Here is an 18988-nt window from a genome sequence, read left to right as displayed (position 1 = left end):
TTCAAAGTCTAATTGCATTTTTCGTTGTATCAACAACTATTTAAGCTCCAAGAATTCTCTTCTAGAAAATCTGATAGCCTGTCAATACTAAATTTTTTCAGTAATAATTCATCTAAATCTAGAAAAAATATAGATTTATGCTATAAGTTACAGCAACACAAACGTATTAGTATCAATATCAACCCATTTATGCATTGTTCTGATCATCTCATTCTCATCATCAGGAAAAAGAATACTTAGGACTACTCACACTGTTACAGTGTGATTCACTTCCAACTTCCAGCATTGTATAAATGGCAAGGATTGTCATGACAGTTCACAATGGATCTGACTATATTTGCGATGGACTTTATGCTTTTGCGCCTCCTACCTGTATGACGCTTTCCAAGCGTTGAATAATAATTTCTGATTGGAAAACAATCACTAGAGCGGCCCAAAGGGACTAACGACAATACCATTAACAGTTCGCGACTCGAATCCCCAAACCCAACTTCAAACCCGTTTACATTCATGACTGTAAATCTATTAACCTTGCTTTGCATCAAAACTAATCTCTATAGTCTAATAGGTGGACTACTGTAACAGGTTCAAGTGTTGAAAATTTGTATTTTGAATAAAACGAATTGAAATTGTCACAACTATGCATTGATAAACTAGTTTCAGTTGCCACACCATTATAAATCTTTTGTAAACTGAAGCTTGAACATGGATCAGCTTTTGTAATGAAGAAAGGGCGAGAGGAGCATCAGCAACTGGCGTGCCTTGTCTCAGCCAATGGCAGATCTTGGTAGGATAACCAACTACCAATCATATGGCTCTATATACACTACCAATTTTAGTGTACTAGAGATTAATAATGGTGCTGCAGCCGAAACTATATACAAAAAATGTTTATACATAGTTGTGACAATTGTTTCGAATAATTTTATTCAATATTATCAGGTAACCCGTGTTCCGCAAGGGTCTAATTGAAAACTTGACAAAATGAAAAATCGACGTATTGAAAACTTGAAGAATTGAAAATAGGCCTATAACCATCCTCGGTAAAAGATCTATATGCAAAATTTCAAGTTAATCAGTCCATTAGTTCAGACTTGATGATGCGTCATTCGTAAATTTCCTATCCCGTACGTGTATAAGCCAATTCTTTTTTATTATATTATATATGATTACATCTACCACAAAATCACATTTAAAAAGCAGAAGGTTGAAACTATAATTTTCAAGCGACTATTAACTACCGACTAGCGTTTTCGACTATCAACAATACAGATATTTCAATGTTCAAATCAGTATTACAATGTATGATGTCAAGTTACCTTGAATAAAGATTAGTACTTATTACTGGCATTACACCTTATTAATAAGATTCAAAGTCTAATTGCATTTTTCGTTGTATCAACAACTATTTAAGCTCCAAGAATTCTATTCTAGAAAATCTGATAGCCTGTCAATAATGAATTTTTTTCAGTAATAATTCATCTAAATCTAGAAAAAATATATAGATTTATGCTATAAGTTACAGCAACACAAACGTATTAGTATCAATATCAACCCATTTATACATTGGTCACATACAGATCTGTCACATCTACAGCGATTTAGGACAATGCGTTTGAAATTTCTTCTAATAATAATAACATTATAAAATAAATACACATTAATAACCCCGTTGAGATAATACATATTTTATGAATGTAACTGATGACGTAAATGCTGCTTTCGTTCCCTAGAAATAACATAATTTTGGTACTTGGATAATCAGGTTATTGATGATAGTGTTTGTGTGGTTGGTTGATGGTAGTGCTTTTCACAAGCCATTAGGTAACACGAACACTATTTAAGAGCTGTCACCAATCATACCTCGTCAATGTGAAGCAGTGTTGTAATGAAATAAAGAACAGCTAATGATCACTATCGCAAGTTTCACTTCAAATTATCAGTATTATTTGAATGGGAACACGTGATGCTATTTACAGTGAATTGTGACTTGGTTACAGTGTACAGTGAATCTCACTACATATTATGTATGCAGCTCTGATATATATTTACTCTGACGTGTTTAATAGGCAGGAAAAGAGAGCAGTGCTATAGTCAGGTTCACTACATAATGTCAGCATTCCTAATGGAAACATCATATTGCTTCCTATTCTACCAATTTAAAGTGAATCTCCCTATGGAATCAAAAGAATAATAATATCAGACCCACAAAACCATAATTTTCAAAAAATAATTAAATGCCTACGCTAACATTATTCATACACAAAACTAATGAACCATCACAATCATTAGTTTTACCTAGTGAATCATAATAATCATCCCAAACTAGCTTCCATTCACACCTAATAAAACGACGACATTATACGACCAAAACAGACCATCAACAATAATTAAAAATCTCATTATTGTTCGAGTATTATATTTACAGCGTCAAAGTTTTATTGGCAGAATAAAGGCGTTTATGACGCTGTTTTGAAAGAATTTTCAACCAATAAAGGTATCTGACTACACTGCAGTGGGATGCACTCAAAACTGTCAGCATTCCTTGTAGAAAAACACAAATGCTTCCCACTCAACCAATACTGACAGCTGTAATCAGTGGACGTGTTTATTAAAATGATCACCAGGGAGCGCCACCTGGTTCAAAAATCAATCGAATAACGGCCAATAGAGGGCACTTTATTGTTGATTTTAAAAACAGTAGCACAGTCTACCAACGAGTAGTTCAAGTGCGGATTAATGTTCTACTTCACCTCATATTTATATTCTGCATATTACATATTTGCCATATATGAGCCTATTTTTATGAGTTGGCTGCCGTGTACTATTTTTACACACAATACTTTTCTATAGTGAGATTGGTCACATCAAATTGTGCCCCTTATAAACACAGCAACATCAATATGCATCTCATTCAAGCAATGCTGACAGTTTCAAGTGAATCTACAACCGTTGATTAGATAGCGGTCGATATTTTTTTGTGGGCGCCTTATTAGTTTTCGGTTGCCATATATTAAATAATCTCCAAAATATTTACAACCAAAACATCGTAAAATTTATTGCTCTGTTGTATAAAACTTGAATTATTATTGGGAGTACCGACGGTAGTGGAGGTGTCTATTATAGTGAGAATCACTTTAAACTGTCGGCATACCTTATGAATAACACCAACTCTTCCATTCAATTGGTACTGACGATCTAAATTGAATCTCACAACAGGAGATAAGCGAGCATAGTCTAGGTTGAAGTTGTTAGAATGAGAGTTATGTTGTTTAAAATCGGCAATTGGAATGAAAATAATGAACGAGTCTATACTGAATTGTTAGATAACATAATACTTGAAAATCTCGAAATAATTTTAACTTGTATTTCAATGAATAAATTATTGGAGAAACAATAGAAAAAGGAAAGCATGTATAAAATGTTCAAATTGTTTATCGAAATTTACAGGAATGTTATTTATTTATACTTTGGATGGTACAGAACCATAATATAAATGATTGGGAAAGGGTCAACAGGCTCAGCCCACAATTATCCCTTTCCTAAATTTTGAGATAAAAAGTTACAAGGGTATCATTTTTTAGATAAATTCAAGAACAATTTTTAGCCCTAAATATTTTCAAGTCTATAATTCTAAATCGACAGTAATTTATTCGGTGGAATATAATCAATAAATTGGAGTGTACTATTCGCTAATTCATAGGCTGATTTATCACTTGAAAAGATTTGTCTATAATATATTACTAAATTGAGATTTACAGTTATTTATTCTTCTTTCACATTTTAATTGGAGGTTCTTCGAATTAAACTCTAAGACAACATTAAACAACTATTTAAAATCTTTAAAATGGAGTAGAATATCTATGATAGACAGGGCTATCGAGGTTGAGTGGTAGAGAGGACTAAAAAGTCCTAACTCCGCCTAATAAAGATTATTTCCATTCAATTTTTGTTTAACATGGCTTGCTGTATTTAAACCACCATTGAATGAAAAGTGTTAGTTTACTTGAATCAACCCCAAAATCTCTTCAATAAGGGTTGAACAAGGACTGGAAAACCTCATGGGACTAACCTACACGATGTCAAAAAGTCAGGCTTTTCTAACAGTTTTCCACTCTTATAACAACAAAAACTAATTTGAAACAAAAAAAAAGTTGACGATAAGTTGTTGACAATTATTGGATCGTTGGATGTGTCCCAGAGCATTTGTCATTTTATGTCAGTAGTTACTTTGTGATTTGTCTCGAGAAAATCGTGGAAAGCGTTCTGGGGAACTCGGAAAACTTGTCAGCATTTTTCTTATCGTGTATATAGTGAGATCCACTTCAGCACTGGTTGGATGGGAAGCATTGATGTTTCTTTATGAGGAATGCTGACAGTTCAACGTGAATCTCACTGTTGAATTTGATTTTGCTAACAGAATATTCGATCGAAGACGGGGATAAAACATCCTGGCAATCTGATGTTACGTTTTTAAAAGAAGCTACAGATTCTCTAGTGGTACCTGCACAGTTTTCAATATTAGACACAATTTTCCTCCAACATCTTAACGCTGGAACTATTCACGAGGGTTTTCTACATGTTTTTACTAAACCATTGGATCCCAAATAGTTTAATTTATAAAATATGAACTAAAAAAGATGGAAACCCAATAATAATACTAGAATAGACAATCTTCAGGGATTGTTATAATCGGTAGCGTCAAAATAGATTACTAATCAATATTATATAATCAATATGCTATAATCGCTAGCGACAAAATAGATTACTAATCAAAATAGAAACCATTCAAAACTCACTATATAGTGAGATTCACGTTTCGAAGTTAGCACCTGATTAACATTGATTTGTATTCCTGGTCTGTCTTTAGACAATACAGATAGCTCTACTATCCTTTTCCGAATCCTGTTTTGGGCTATGAAGAAATATAATGAACTACCTACCAGAATATTTAAACTCAATTAAAAAAATTATTAATGAATCATTAAAACAATATATTTTCTTGGTGGATATAAAATGATTCAGATACAATTGATCATTACAAGCATCAACAAATAATATTATATCATTATACCGGGATGATTTGAATCACAGCTACATTTACTATAGAAGGAGGTGGAAAAAGAAGCTCGGCAAATGTATGCCATCCTATCATTTCTACTGACTCTCAAGAAACCACTGAATTCTACTGAATCTCTCTATGGAAACAAGAATATACAAAAATATAGTAATTCGTAAATACAGGAGCGTGCACTAATGAAGCCTGAAATGGATTTTGAATTTAGAGCTCTACATTGTAGACATGTAGACAGAGTTCAAGTATCTAAGACTCTTTACTCTTTTGGATCAGTAATCTGAGAAAATCGAGTTCTAAATTTGATGTTACACGTCTTAGTGTTTGAAATTTCACGCGAGAATATTGGATTTTTCATCCCATTCAAGATTACTAACACATAAGTATAGTATATGTGTTGTTAAAATGAGATTTTCACCATATTCATACGGTGTTGATCATGTTTCAAATTATATTTTTGCCATGGTACCGTATACGAAAGTAATGAAAAGGATGATGAGGTAGTCATATTTCGTTTGGCGAATTCTCACGTTCATTTGAATAAGAAGCTCTCGGCAAGCTATTTCTTAAATGTCAATACTTCATCATTAGGGTAAATATAATATGGTTTTTGTATATTTTAAAATGTATGCAGATTTGAAAAATGACAGAGCTGCGATCATTTATTCCGAAAAAAACTTGGATTTGATATTGTTATACTGCTTGAACTGGATTGAATAATGAATGCCAAACCCTATTACTGTATTGCAGTTTATGTATCAGTAAATTACTGATTTTCCATTGTAATTTTTTGTATAATGGTATTCACTTGGAACTGTTCCTCAAAGATAACATCAATGCTTCTTATTCAAGCAAGCTGAAAGTTCATAGTGAATATCACTATAATAACTTTTTTTGTAATGTGTTGTAATTGTTGATTGTCTACTGTAGTTGAGTGTTGAAAAGCTAAATGATATTTACCATGATTATATACGGTAACGAACTTTGAACAGTTAAACCATTAGGGCTGGATTTCCACACATCAGTATAAAGCTCAACTCACACTTACGCGACTCAGGTCGAGAAGAGACTCGACTTTAGTCGAGAGCTTGTGTTTTCAAATGGTGACGTCGCGGAGACTAGAACCGACTGGTCTGAGTGTCACCATTTGGAAACACATGCTCTCGACTAGAGTCGAGTCTCTTCTCGACCTGAGTCGCGTAAGTGTGAGTTGAGCCTTGGAGTCCATGTCCGATTTAGTGAAAATATTATTCTCATGAGTTCTAATGGGATTATTCTCACCCGGTCGTCACCGCTGAGTGTGGATATTCCTATTACAACTCATCGAAATAATAATTCAACTGAACCGGACAAGGGCACTGATACTGATATGTGTGAATGAATATCCAGCTTTACAGTCAAAAACAAAAGTAATCAACCTATTCAAGTAGTAATGAGATATTTGGTATTTTCCGAGTAGTATCTGAGAGTAAAGGAGAGCTATATTTCTCAGGAAATTTACAAATTCAGAACTATTATTATATTATGTCATTGCGTATTTTATTCACACTTATAATGGAAATATAAAGGTGACAAAACAGAACAGAGTGTTTTAGTGGACTGATATTTGATATTGAAGACGAGTGTGTATTCTCCTCGCAACATTCAGTTGCTCACTGTGAATACAAATTACTTCCTCCAATTTCATTTTCTGCATGATAAATGCTTTCATTTTTTCACATTTTTTTCAACTCCTTGAACAATATGGTTCTTCAGGGGCTCTCCTCACACGGTTAAATATTTGGTCAAAAATCTTCGACTAAATATTTGACCGTGTAAACTCATAAGACATGGAGTAGGCTTAGGGACTTAAGTTTAACACTAAACCACGTTCACTTGTAGACATGTTTGCATTAATCATAATGTGTTTCATACGGGGTTTAAACGAACATCTGACATTTCTCCGTTTAAACCGAGTATCTGTTTTATATTTGCACCATCTACTTTTAACGCTAATCTACGATTATATGTAGGCATGGTCTCTTTTAATATAATATGTTTCATTCCGGGTTTCAACGACTTGATCTATCTCCATTTCAACCGAGATGATTCATATGGGTCTGAATGACCTGACAACTTTATTCCCAATTTCACATTATGTTAAGCATTATTTTAATAATAAATTCTATTTTGTAACAGACAATTGAGACGATTATTTCATGTATACATAATGTCTAATCTGAAAGTTAAGATTCGCTTTAGAAAATGGGGATTCATTGACCTGAGCGACACATTCTCTGCTAGATAAGAAAATCAAGAGCTTTAACATTAATTAACTGATAATGAATAATCTAATCATTCAGGTCCCCCAAAATTGTATCCAGTCAAGATAAAAGACATAAAATCTTGTTAGATCACTGCAGAATTCGTGGCGACTGAGAGACCCTGTAAATTCGGTGAAAAATACAGCAAAAATAGCCGACCGTGACAGGATTCGAACCTGCAATCTTCGGATCCGAAGTCCGACGCCTTATCCGTTAGGCCACACGGTCACCCTAGCAGTCACTGAAAATGTGCCACTTGAAGGTGGGGCCTTTTTTCAGATTCAATATAATATTAAAATTCCCATAGATTGCTGCAATAATTTTGTAAACCAATTCGCTACGAATCAGAAGTTGTGATCTTATGTTAATCCACGAAAAATTGAACTGATAATGAAGAAAGATCACACACTCTTTCAATACAGTGGTCAATATTTTCTCTGTATAAGTTTTTAATTCTATTCCAATCATTGGATTTACGTACCGGTACAGAAATAGGTACCTACTTCTACATACCTTAATTAGGGCTCCATTGAATGGTAAAATATTTGGTTAAAGGTATTTGACTAATAGGCCTAGGTATACCAATAAACCAAAAGGTATACTGTGATAGGTCATCTATAATATACCTCTAATAAAGGAAAGAATTGGCTTATAGGCTCAGTTTTTCAAGCTTTTAATTCGACCCTTGCTGAGCACGGGTTACCTGCTAATCTTTTATAAAATGTATTTCATACTCCAACTTGCAGGACTAGTGAGGAATCAAATCTTCATTTTTTTATCTCAGTATCTTTTTTATATTCCAATAGGCTAATCTTCAATCACCTTCCAATAATTTAATAAATCTCAAAATTATTATCTTTTTAGGATAAATCAAGTAACATTTATGTTACCTCAATGATCTGTGAGGTATGATCTCATCTTATGCAGAAAAGTAATGGCTTAATAATAATAATAATAGATCGGCTAAATAGATAATTTATTAATAATAAATATATTTTTTAGGATATATAAAGTAAAATCATGATACAATAGATCATGATACACCATAGCCACCTCTAATACCTGTATTAGAGATGGCTATGGCTACACCTAATTACTGTAATGAGATTTTTAATTCATCGGTATAGAGGCCTTGAGAATAGAGAATAGATCTGATCCTTGGTTCCTTAAACGCTGAAAGTGATCAGGTAGAAGTGGGACCAATTTTCTCTCTCCACAAAATTATGATTATCTCTCTCTCTCTCTCTCTCTGACACTCACTCACTCTCTCTCTCTCTCTCTCTCTCTCTCTCTCTCTCTCTCTCTCTCTCTCTCTCTCTCTCTCTCTGATTACTCACTCACTGTTCGAAAATAAGCGTAGAATTTAATCGAAACATCCATCTTGGAGGTGAAAAGTATCCTCACCACAACAAATTCAGCGATCAGATAGGATCCAGGAGCCAGAAGTATGCTTGAGGCCGTTACTCTTTCAAAAGATCAATCAAGTCCAGAGAATGTGAGAGGGATGTTAGGTCAAACTCCAATTCTATAAATTAAGACTGTTATAGGGAACAAAATAAGACTTACCACTTTCATTGTCCATGAACAGTATTGGTCTGAAACAAAGTGAGAAACGAATTTTAAAAAAGGAAAATAAAATAACTAAAGATTTATTATTTCAAATGCAGAGTGTTAACAATATCATGGAGAAAAAATGAATAGAATGAATATAATAATGACTTAATGTAATAACTTAAAAGTTTGAAGGCTAGGTGTAACCAAATTATAGGAAACTAAAACTAATATTGTACAAGGACAGAAAATATTATTCAAAAGGCAATCTGCAATGATAATGAGAAAGAAGAATATAGGCCATATACATCAAAAGAAATTATTTTAATTGAAATAGTGAAAAGATTCATGTGTCTGATGTTATTTTAGTTTTTCAACCTTATTTATCAATAATATAATAATGGAAAGAATTTGCTTATACAAGTGGTAAGGAATAGAAAATTAACGAATGAAGCATAATCACGTCTGAGCTACTGGGCTGATTATCTTGAGATTTTGCATATTGATTCTTAATTTACCGAGGATGGTTATAGGTCTATTTTAAATTCTTCAAGATTTCAGTAGGTCAAGTTTCCAGTTTGTCAAGTTTTTTATTAGACCCTTGCGGAGCATAAACAAGTATAAACTTGACATTCAAAGATGAACTACCGAACGGGATCTAACTCTCATCTATTTTTATCAATATTCTAACATATCTCACAAAAATTATTGGAGTTGGTATATAATTTAGTTCAATATTTCTTTGCAACTCACATTTCAACTGATATTTTTATTTCAAGTTATTGAGTAATCCATGGTTGTAATGCATATGATATACATATCTTGTTTCTTTTCTTGCTAACAATGATGTCTATTGCAGTTGGTAAGTAATCATATATTGAGCATTGGTGATATAATTAATCATACTTTTCAAACAGAAATACTCCATCTATCAAACTTATAATATAAATTAATTTTTATAATAAAGATGAAGAGTGTTAATAATAATAATACTCTTATATTAATCAGAGATGGCTCAAAGACAACCATCTATTGTTTTAATCATACTTTTCAAACAGAAATACTCCATCTATCAAACTTATAATTTAAATTAATCTTTATAATAAGTATGAAGAGTGTTAATAATAATAATACTCTTATATTAATCAGAGATGGCTCCATCAAAGACAACCATCTATTGTTTTATTCATTTTTACACTATTTAAGTTATAAGAAAAATATCAAAATGTATTTACTAATGTACCGTATTCTATAAATTGCCAAGTGCATTGATATTTTGAACGAATAATATTGCTAATTTTAATAATATTCCTAGAATACTCGTTCTCTATGTAGGCTAAACTGTTATGCTTTTCTCTCTAATGCTGATATTTCTTGTTCAAAAATTACATTCTTTGTTATTTTTTCTAATTATATTTTTTCTGTTTATGCAATCCTACCTAGATGTGTCAAGTAAGTACCAATTAAAGTTTATTTAGCAATTTACTTATACCAATTTTATATCATCTGAAATTTCTTCCATTTATCCATACAAATCACAACAATTGAGCTTCAAACAGGAATTTTCATAAGTATTAAATAAAAATTCTTTTCAAGATTGAATCAGCCAGTAAGTAATAAGGTGTTTCATCTTTCAATTGAGAATGGATGAAAAATTGAAGTTGTAATAGGATCTCATCTGTTTGATATTGTGAATTTCAGTTTTATTCTATTACTTATGAGAAATTATTTTCTCATTAACATTAAGTTTTAATCTTTGGTTTGGTAATTTGTTTCCAACATTGATTGAATCAAATTTTTAAATTGAACTCATCACACTTATTGGGAAGTTTGGCATATTCAAGAGATGAAAATAACCCAATTATTAAACTAACTGAGAATTACTCTTCGAATAGTGTGATTGAAAATAATTTGATAATAAAGAATTTGTTCATTCTTATTATTCTGTATAATTTGTCCAAACTTGATGAATTTTACTGACAATAATTTTTCATTTTTCTTTCATTGCGAACCAGTTGGATAGCAGGGTAAGAATATAATAACATAATAATAATATAATATTGTAATTTATTTATTAGTTTTTTATTTCAACTCGAAAATTAAATTATTATTTCAACTGTAAACTTGACATTGATTCAAATTAGACTTCTTAGTGATATAAAAAATAATGTTTCTGATCAAGGTTATTTAATCATTAACAAAGAAAGTATTAAAAGTTATCATATAATTCCAGATAGTCCAGTGAAATGGTCGTTTTTCAGGAAACAGCCCCGAAAGAATTTCTCTCGACGGTTCTATATGTATTCTGGGGCGCTGAATTCGAATCTGAAATTTGCTGACACGCCAGAAGGCGGCTTCACCCCCAAAACCCCCAAAATTTCGGACTTTTTTCAATTTTCCCATTTTATTTCGTAAACCTTGAGTTTCTCAAGAGTGATCAGATCTCCTCGTACTACAGCTCATTCTTCTCAGCTCGTCAAGGCGGTTAAAAATCATGTATCATAACTGAAATTTGATGAAAAAATAAAAAATTCCTCTTTTAGTGTATTTTAGCCCCTATTTAAATACACAGAAAAATGGCCAATTTCTATAAATAGTTTTTCTGAGATACACAGTTTTGAATATAGAAATTGGCCATTTTTCTGTGTATTTAAATAAGGGCTAAAATACACTAAAAGAGGAATTCGAATGTTAATTCGAATCCAGCGCGACCACTCAATTTATTTGAAATTTTATTTTCTTTAATTTTGCCAAGAATGATTTTTCTTGAGAAACTCAAGGTTTACGAGATAAAATGGGAAAATTGAAAAAAGTCCGAAATTTTGGGGTTTTTTGGGGGTTTTGGGGGTGACACGCCCTCTGGCGTGTCAGCAAATTTCAGATTCGAATTCAGCGCCCCAAAATACATATAGAACCGTCGAGAAAAATTCTTTCGGGGCTGTTTCCTGAAAAACGACCATTTGACTGGACTATAAGTATTTTCTTTAAACTCACAAAGGTCGATTGAAATTGTTTTTAACGCGCACCTTGTTCCTAATCCAGGTGAGCATTTCACTTTCGAAAAATTCTTTCGGGGCTGTTTCCTGAAAAACGACCATTTGACTGGACTAAGAAGTATAGAACTGATAAAAAGTTTAAAAAGCTTTCATATCATTAAAAAGTTCATATCATTCTATTTATGAAGTTCATGTATTTTCAACAAAGCATATAGAATGAGCCTGTAGCATTAAAATCACAGAAAAAAAGAATAGTAATTATTCTTTCCTCAGTGATTGAAGCTATAAGTGATGATTTCTCAGCTTAAACAAAATAAATGAAAATGTAAATTGTTATTTTTTCTTTTACATGCTACAAAACAGAACTGTGGAGCTGTAAGTATACATTAATATACTGTAATTATTTTATTAATAATTATATTATTATTAATTATTTTATTTATGATCTAAATATCTTCATTTATGATTTCATAATTGGTACTGAATAACTTACTGTAAGGGCAAGAGGGTAATATGAATTATTCTCCACAGAGAATATTTAATTTATATATTACAGAGAATATAAAATTTATATATTGACGTAGATGCTACCAAATTTTAGACTGAATTATTTCATTGGATAGGAATCGTTTTGGAACGATGAAAAGGCTTAATATGTTAATTAACATTCGAACTACGGTATCATTGGAAACTACATTGTAGTATAAGAAAGTAAGTTAAAGAAAATTAAGTTACTCCAAAAAAAGGGTCAGGTCTTTTGAGCTTCTCAAAATGCAATAAATATAAATAGCAGTTCACTTCTTCAAAACTCTCTAGAGTGACTAGTTTTAAAACTAATGATTGTATTACTTGTCTTGTCTTTATAGGTAGTGTAACTACCGTATCAAGCAATAAACTCTTGAAAATAGTATTGTCGAAGTTCTTGCATCTCTCTTGTCAGTCTGAGTCTGGCGCTTAATAGTTTCATACTAAATTAAAAATGTGTAATTCCGAATTGCAAGTTCTGCAGACTGCCAGACATTTAGATCAGATAAACATCGTGAAGCCAAGTATGAGTTCAATTTGCAAATCGTAATGGATCAAGAAAAATGTTTTAGAAATCCAACAAACTATGTCATTAATATGTAACTAAAATGATGAAGCTAGTATAATACTACATTGGACAATAATATTAATGAAAGATTTTTAGATGGATAATAAAATTTCAACTGCATAAAAAATCGTCTGAAAACTGAGTTTAATGATAGAATTAAAAAAAAAAAAAATAACGTATCCACGTAAATTCAAATCTAATCCTCTAAACCTAAACTCTTTTTTTCTTATTTTCAGTTCAATTTGGGCAAAAAGTTTGTTGGATACAATACGTGGCTCGACTCAAACAATCTGAAGCAAAGGAGAACACATTTTAATAACAAACCAGTAAGTAAATTAATAATATTAACTATTTTTCAATAAAAGAATATTTTTCATAACTTGAAACATTCACATTGCTTCAGAAGAGACTATCATTACAACAAGTAATATCATTCCAAAAGCAAATTAGAAAAATTGATTATAAGTTTAAAAATGATTCATTTTTTAGGGTTACTTCATATATATAGAGCTCAAAAATTAATAAACTAGTGCAATTTGTTTTTTCTAAATACTCTACATGTATCGGCAATCATGCCATTTTAAAGTGTCAAAGTAAATTATTCAATCAATATTATGCAATACCGGTATCTAATTAAAAATATATATTGAAAATATTAATATTGTGCATACAATAGTTCATATTTATAAATATTTTTGATGCCTGTAAGAGCTTACCTTCTATTTGAGAGAATGATAATTATAGTTGATAAAATTAACCCAGATCAAAAAATAGAGGAATTATAATGAAATCTAAATCTGAAATGAAAAAATAAATGAACATTTGAAAATAAATATGAATATGGAAGAAGATGAAAGAGCTTCCAACTAAAGTCTAAATCTCAAAACTTGAGAGCTTTCCTTATAATAGGGTCATCTTATATCAAATCTGAAGCTCTATTTTCCTCCATTGAGCAGAAAAATTACAGGTCATAAAGCAACAATCCTTCAAGGAGTAAAGGTTCGAAAATTCTTTTCAGAAACTTCAGAAGATTCTCTTCTAACTTTTAGCTTTCCTTATAAAAATAGTATAACTATCCAACCAATGCTGACAGAAAAAGAATGTCACTGTAGAATCCCTTCATTTAAAAATTCGACTTTTTGAGTTTTGTGTAAATCACGTTAAACTATCTGTTTTGCAAAAAAAAATATTGATCCAAAACGATTTGCATGTTTTCAAATATACTTGTAATAATGAAAACACTTGTAATAGATGTCTTTGGCAAATAACTTGATCATCAAATGAGTTAACTAACAATATTAACTAACAGAGTAGCCTATAAGAGTCACTCCTACCATACAGCTCATAGATAACTTTACGTTTTACTTTTGAGCCACCTGTAGCCTATATGAATTTGGTAAGTATGAATATTGGTATATAAATGGTTGTCACGAGAAAAAGCTTGAGATTGCAGCGGCCTTATGGAAACTGCTTTTTCTAGTAACTAAACCATCTATAATATGAATTCAGCAGGACTGTAATAATATTTGAGTTATAGTTTTCAAATACTTGAAAATTTCTCATAATAATCTTCAAAATATTTCATTTTAGTTTTAGGGAAGAGGTGTCCATAATAAGTAAGGGAGAAGTTTTGAATGTAACCATTGTGTTACAACATCATCCTAGACCTAAAATACCTTATAAAAATAAATTTCAAGTGACTAAAATAAGATGAAAGTGTTGATTTAAATTTTAAATTCAAGTATATAAATCTTGATGTGGCTTAGGTTTCAAGGAAAACGATGAGAAACTTATATTTAAGGAAATGAGCACAATGAATAATATGAAAATGGTCTGCATGGGCTAGATGCCTGTGCGCAGACCAGAGTTACTAAAACATGTTTTTATAGGGAGAAAATATAGTATTAGAAAAATTTAGAATTAATAATTTTTTATTTCTAATATTTTCCTCTCTTTTGTTACTAAATAAGCTAACTTTGATAAAAAAATTAAACTGCAAATATAGGTTCCCCTCAACACAATTTTTTATAGTCGCCCCTATACTATTACTAAAACAGCCAACTATAAAACTGTTACCACCATACTATAATGTACTGGTTTTACTTTATTCAGCCCTACTTGAATATTAAATGCATCTTGGGTTGGAACATCATAAGCAATTCTGCATTTCTCAGTTGTTTCAGCCAACATTGGGGCCTCAGTACACAACAATAAATACCTGTATGATCATACATTATGACCTTATATATTTGACTAAATTTAATAAAATATTACCTATAAGATTATCAACTTTTGAACATTTGTATGACTGTGGAATGAGAACCTTGAACATCAATTATTTATTTCCATTTAATTGATTCGAGTACTTTATACCTATCATAAGATGGTGTAACTATAGTACTGGAATATTTCCTTACTTACTGTAGTAGGTAATAGTTTTTTGAACTTACCTTGTATTTTCCGATTCAGAAGATGCATCACTGAAGTTTCAACTGCAATAAGGGTCTCCATAACATTCACAATTCTATATGAAAACGAAACTATGTTGCATTATCCTTGTTTTCTGACCACAATAATACCGTATTAATCTTCATGATTCTGTACACTGTGGTGAATGAGATAAAATAAAATAATAAAAACTAATAATTTTTTTCAGGGATTCCAAAAAGGTGGCGACTCTTACTGGTGGATGAAAAACAATTACTGACGTAATTACAACTGTAATTAAATCAATTAAGCGACTGCATAAACATCAAAATATATGCTAAATGTAATGAATATTGTAAATGTGTCAAATCTAATCAATAAAATGTAATTGGATGTAAATTAAGTACTGTAGTCCAACTGAGAAAATAAACAAAAATATGTTACAAACAAGATTAAGATGAAATTGCAAAAATTAAATTAGATGTGGTAATAAATCATCTATTATATTGTATTGTACCTGGAATAAATCAATGTTTTGTTAATCAATTTAATCAATAATGATAATTTTCTCATAAAAGTCTCTTGTTGATTCACACGGAGTAGAGTATGTGTTTGGGTTTCATATTGAATCTAAGTAGCCTCCAGACTACTTACTACCAGTAAGTGTCCCAGACACGGTAATATCATTTCAACTGGTAGAGATTGGTTGAGTCACGAGAAAAAGTTTGAAATTGCAGCGGCGTGAGATGGATCGAGTACTGCGCATGGGCTCTCACATCCTGTTTTGCAGTAGCCGAAATGCAGCCATCCTGACGTCCTATTTTCTATTCTCCTGACTCAACCATCTTTAGACAGCAATGCCAATTTTGAAGTGACACTACCGTAATGAGTTGTGACGTGTAATAGTGTTCAGTTGAGATTAGTTGATAATAGTGTTCCACGAAAGGTGTAACAGCCGGAAACCATGGAATTTGTAACAAAAAATGTCAAGTAAAATTTTCTTATATCGGCCTTAGTTTCCGAGGTATATAGATTTTTCTATATTTTTTATATGTTCAATAACTAAAAACTATCAGTCAAAATATAATTCTAAGTATACGGCATGGATGGAATGAAGAAGAAATTTCCAATAAGATTCATATAATTTTTCTTAGTTTGACGTTTTTCAACTTTCTATGAGCGCTCAAAGTTGAAAAAAGTACATTCGTCGAGTTCAAAGCCAAGTTTATCATCTTAAGTTTTCAGATGATTTGCCTGTACGCACTACCTGTCAAAGCCACAACAATAGGCCTGAATGCTAGGCCTAGTACAATCTATATTTATAAATATTGGAGAAATATGGAGATTGAACATAGGCTTTTGTCAAAACTGATATAAAAGTAGTTTGGCAATTACAATTACTGAATTTTCAAACAAGCTTGTTCAGGGCCCCATTAAACAGTGTTATGTTTGATTATGAATGTATTATCATATTTACGTTAATATCATAGATATTTGATATTTTATAGTCATCTAATACTTGAAGTCTTAAAGCGATAATACGGGTCTAATCACTACCCCCATAAACAAAGCCATAGTGCATTTGTGTGACGTCAGCACAGGTAGGGCTCCTACGCCAATAAAAACACTAGCTGATATAGATCAGCTGAAATCAACGAGTTTTAATTGGTGTAGGAGCCCTACCTGTGCTGACGTCACAAGAATGCTCTACGGCTTTGTTTACGGAGGTAGTGGTCTAATAGGGAATCAAATCTTTGATAAAAGTTGGTCAAATATCCATGATTTGATAGGTATATAATTACATATGATACGACTGTGTAATAGGGCCCTATTTTATTGAGAGAATCAAGTCTCATTCACATCCATCTATTAGACAGTAAAAAGTATACTCCACTCCAGTGTAGTTTGAATGAACATATTTACATCTATATTTTACTTCAGCATTCCTCATGTGAAACATAAATGCTTTACATTGAACCAATGCCAACAGTTAGTATTTGATCGGAATGTACCAACAACTAGGAAGACAGACAGGGAGCTGCAGCAATACTCTGCTGGACACGATAGTATATTTCGCACCTAGAGCAGAAAATGAGATTTTTCCAGCTCGAGATCGGTTTTCAAGTCCGAGGCCGTAGGCCGAGGTCTAGAAAAGACTGAGAGCTGGAAAAACATTTTTGCCCGTGGTGCGAACGATACTTTTCGCCACACTACAGGTATTGCTGACAAAATAAATAAAGAATACAAAATAAAGAATACTCGTTAAGCTATCGTACCTATCTCTTGATTTTAGTGGAAGAAGATTTGCAGTCAGGATTTCAGATTCTTTTAAAATTTCACTTGGAATACCACAGTCATCTTCAAGCATTTTTGAAAATTCGGAATGCACTAATCAACAATAAATAATTGAATAAAACTGGTTGCGAAGCGAATTAGTTTGATTCGAAACTGGAACTGAAATCATGGCAACTTCAGCTGATGATGAAAGTGGACACTCGCCCGATCTAGCGGATGACTTATTAACTACTTTCATGAGCGGCTGGAAAGAGACAACTTTCTGGCCTAGACCGGAAAAGAAACCCTTTTCTGACGTCGTCTGCAAACAAGGTCTTTCAGATCTACGTAGGGACTGGAAAACAGCTGCTTTCTGTGCAGTGTGGCGAAAATATAATAACAATAGTTATTATGAGTGTTGACACATTGGTACGATGAAAATGCGTGAACCCTCCTGTAAGAACCAATAGCATTATTTTTCTGCCTAGCAAATAAGAAATTCATTGGAAATATGATTGTAGATGCAAATCAGACTCAGTCCATATTCAAAATTTCTTCAAACATATCTTATTGACATTTAAAAAAAAATTACAGATTTCTAATATGAAAATTCACTGTCAATAGTACGAAAATGAAATTAAGCTTGAACGCTGTAAAATGATGTCATCTGACGGAACAAAGCCAACAGGCTTTCAACAAATTGGACATCAACACAATGACGATATTTCAAAGTGCAAAGTGGTTGAATTTGCATTATCATGCAGTATTTATTTCCTCAGACTACAAATATCGAAAAATTCTTCTAGAATTCTCTAATTCAGTAGTGATATCCACTTCGAACGTCAGCATTGGTTGAAGGATTAGCATTAGTATGTATAAGAAGATGTATGAATATTATAAGGAATGCTATTACTGTTCAAAATGAATCTTACTGTAGGTAACTATTTTGTTCTTATCAATGCAGTACTAACCGTTTACAGTACTTCTATACTGGAGTAAAGATAATAGAAAACATTAAGCTCATACAAAAAACGTACTGCAAAAGTTTAAATTTGAAATGTTCTCAATAGGTATCAGTACTTAAAATACTCATAGCTTGGTAACTAAATGGCATTCTTAATATGAACTGTCTTAGGACCCTTATATTGTAGATGGTTGAGTCACGAAAAAAGGTTAAAATTGCAGCGGCGTGACTGAAATAGAGTACATGCGCTCTGAATTACACGCAATCTGTTTTGCACTGACCAACACGGCAGCCAACCTGACGTCT

At 31.9% G+C, this 18988-nt stretch overlaps 1 protein-coding gene and 1 non-coding gene across 4 annotated transcripts in view; one reads left to right on the top strand and one right to left on the bottom strand.

Annotated features, from left to right (window-relative positions):
* Positions 1 to 15990, top strand: part of LOC111048020 — a 39465-nt gene extending 23475 nt beyond the window's left edge. The window contains exons 4-9 of one of the 3 annotated variants that reach the window (XM_039432835.1): positions 9643 to 9645; positions 10372 to 10380; positions 10944 to 10955; positions 12288 to 12299; positions 13254 to 13343; positions 15674 to 15990. In XM_039432835.1, the coding sequence (XP_039288769.1) occupies positions 9643 to 9645; positions 10372 to 10380; positions 10944 to 10955; positions 12288 to 12299; positions 13254 to 13343; positions 15674 to 15724 (177 nt within the window). In that variant the 3' untranslated portion in view covers positions 15725 to 15990. The remainder of the gene's footprint in view (positions 1 to 9642; positions 9646 to 10371; positions 10381 to 10943; positions 10956 to 12287; positions 12300 to 13253; positions 13344 to 15673) is intronic. The other 2 variants (XM_039432837.1, XM_039432836.1) reach the window with 2 other exon arrangements.
* Positions 7533 to 7605, bottom strand: Trnar-ucg. The gene has a single exon. It is a non-coding gene; the product is annotated as a tRNA-Arg (tRNA).
* Positions 15991 to 18988: the final 2998 nt, after the last annotated feature.

This window comes from Nilaparvata lugens, chromosome 7 (assembly GCF_014356525.2).
Source record: "Nilaparvata lugens isolate BPH chromosome 7, ASM1435652v1, whole genome shotgun sequence".
NCBI classification, from domain to species: domain Eukaryota; kingdom Metazoa; phylum Arthropoda; class Insecta; order Hemiptera; family Delphacidae; genus Nilaparvata; species Nilaparvata lugens.
The sequence above is the reverse complement of the archived record's forward strand: the minus strand, read 5'-3'. Positions and strand labels throughout refer to the sequence as shown.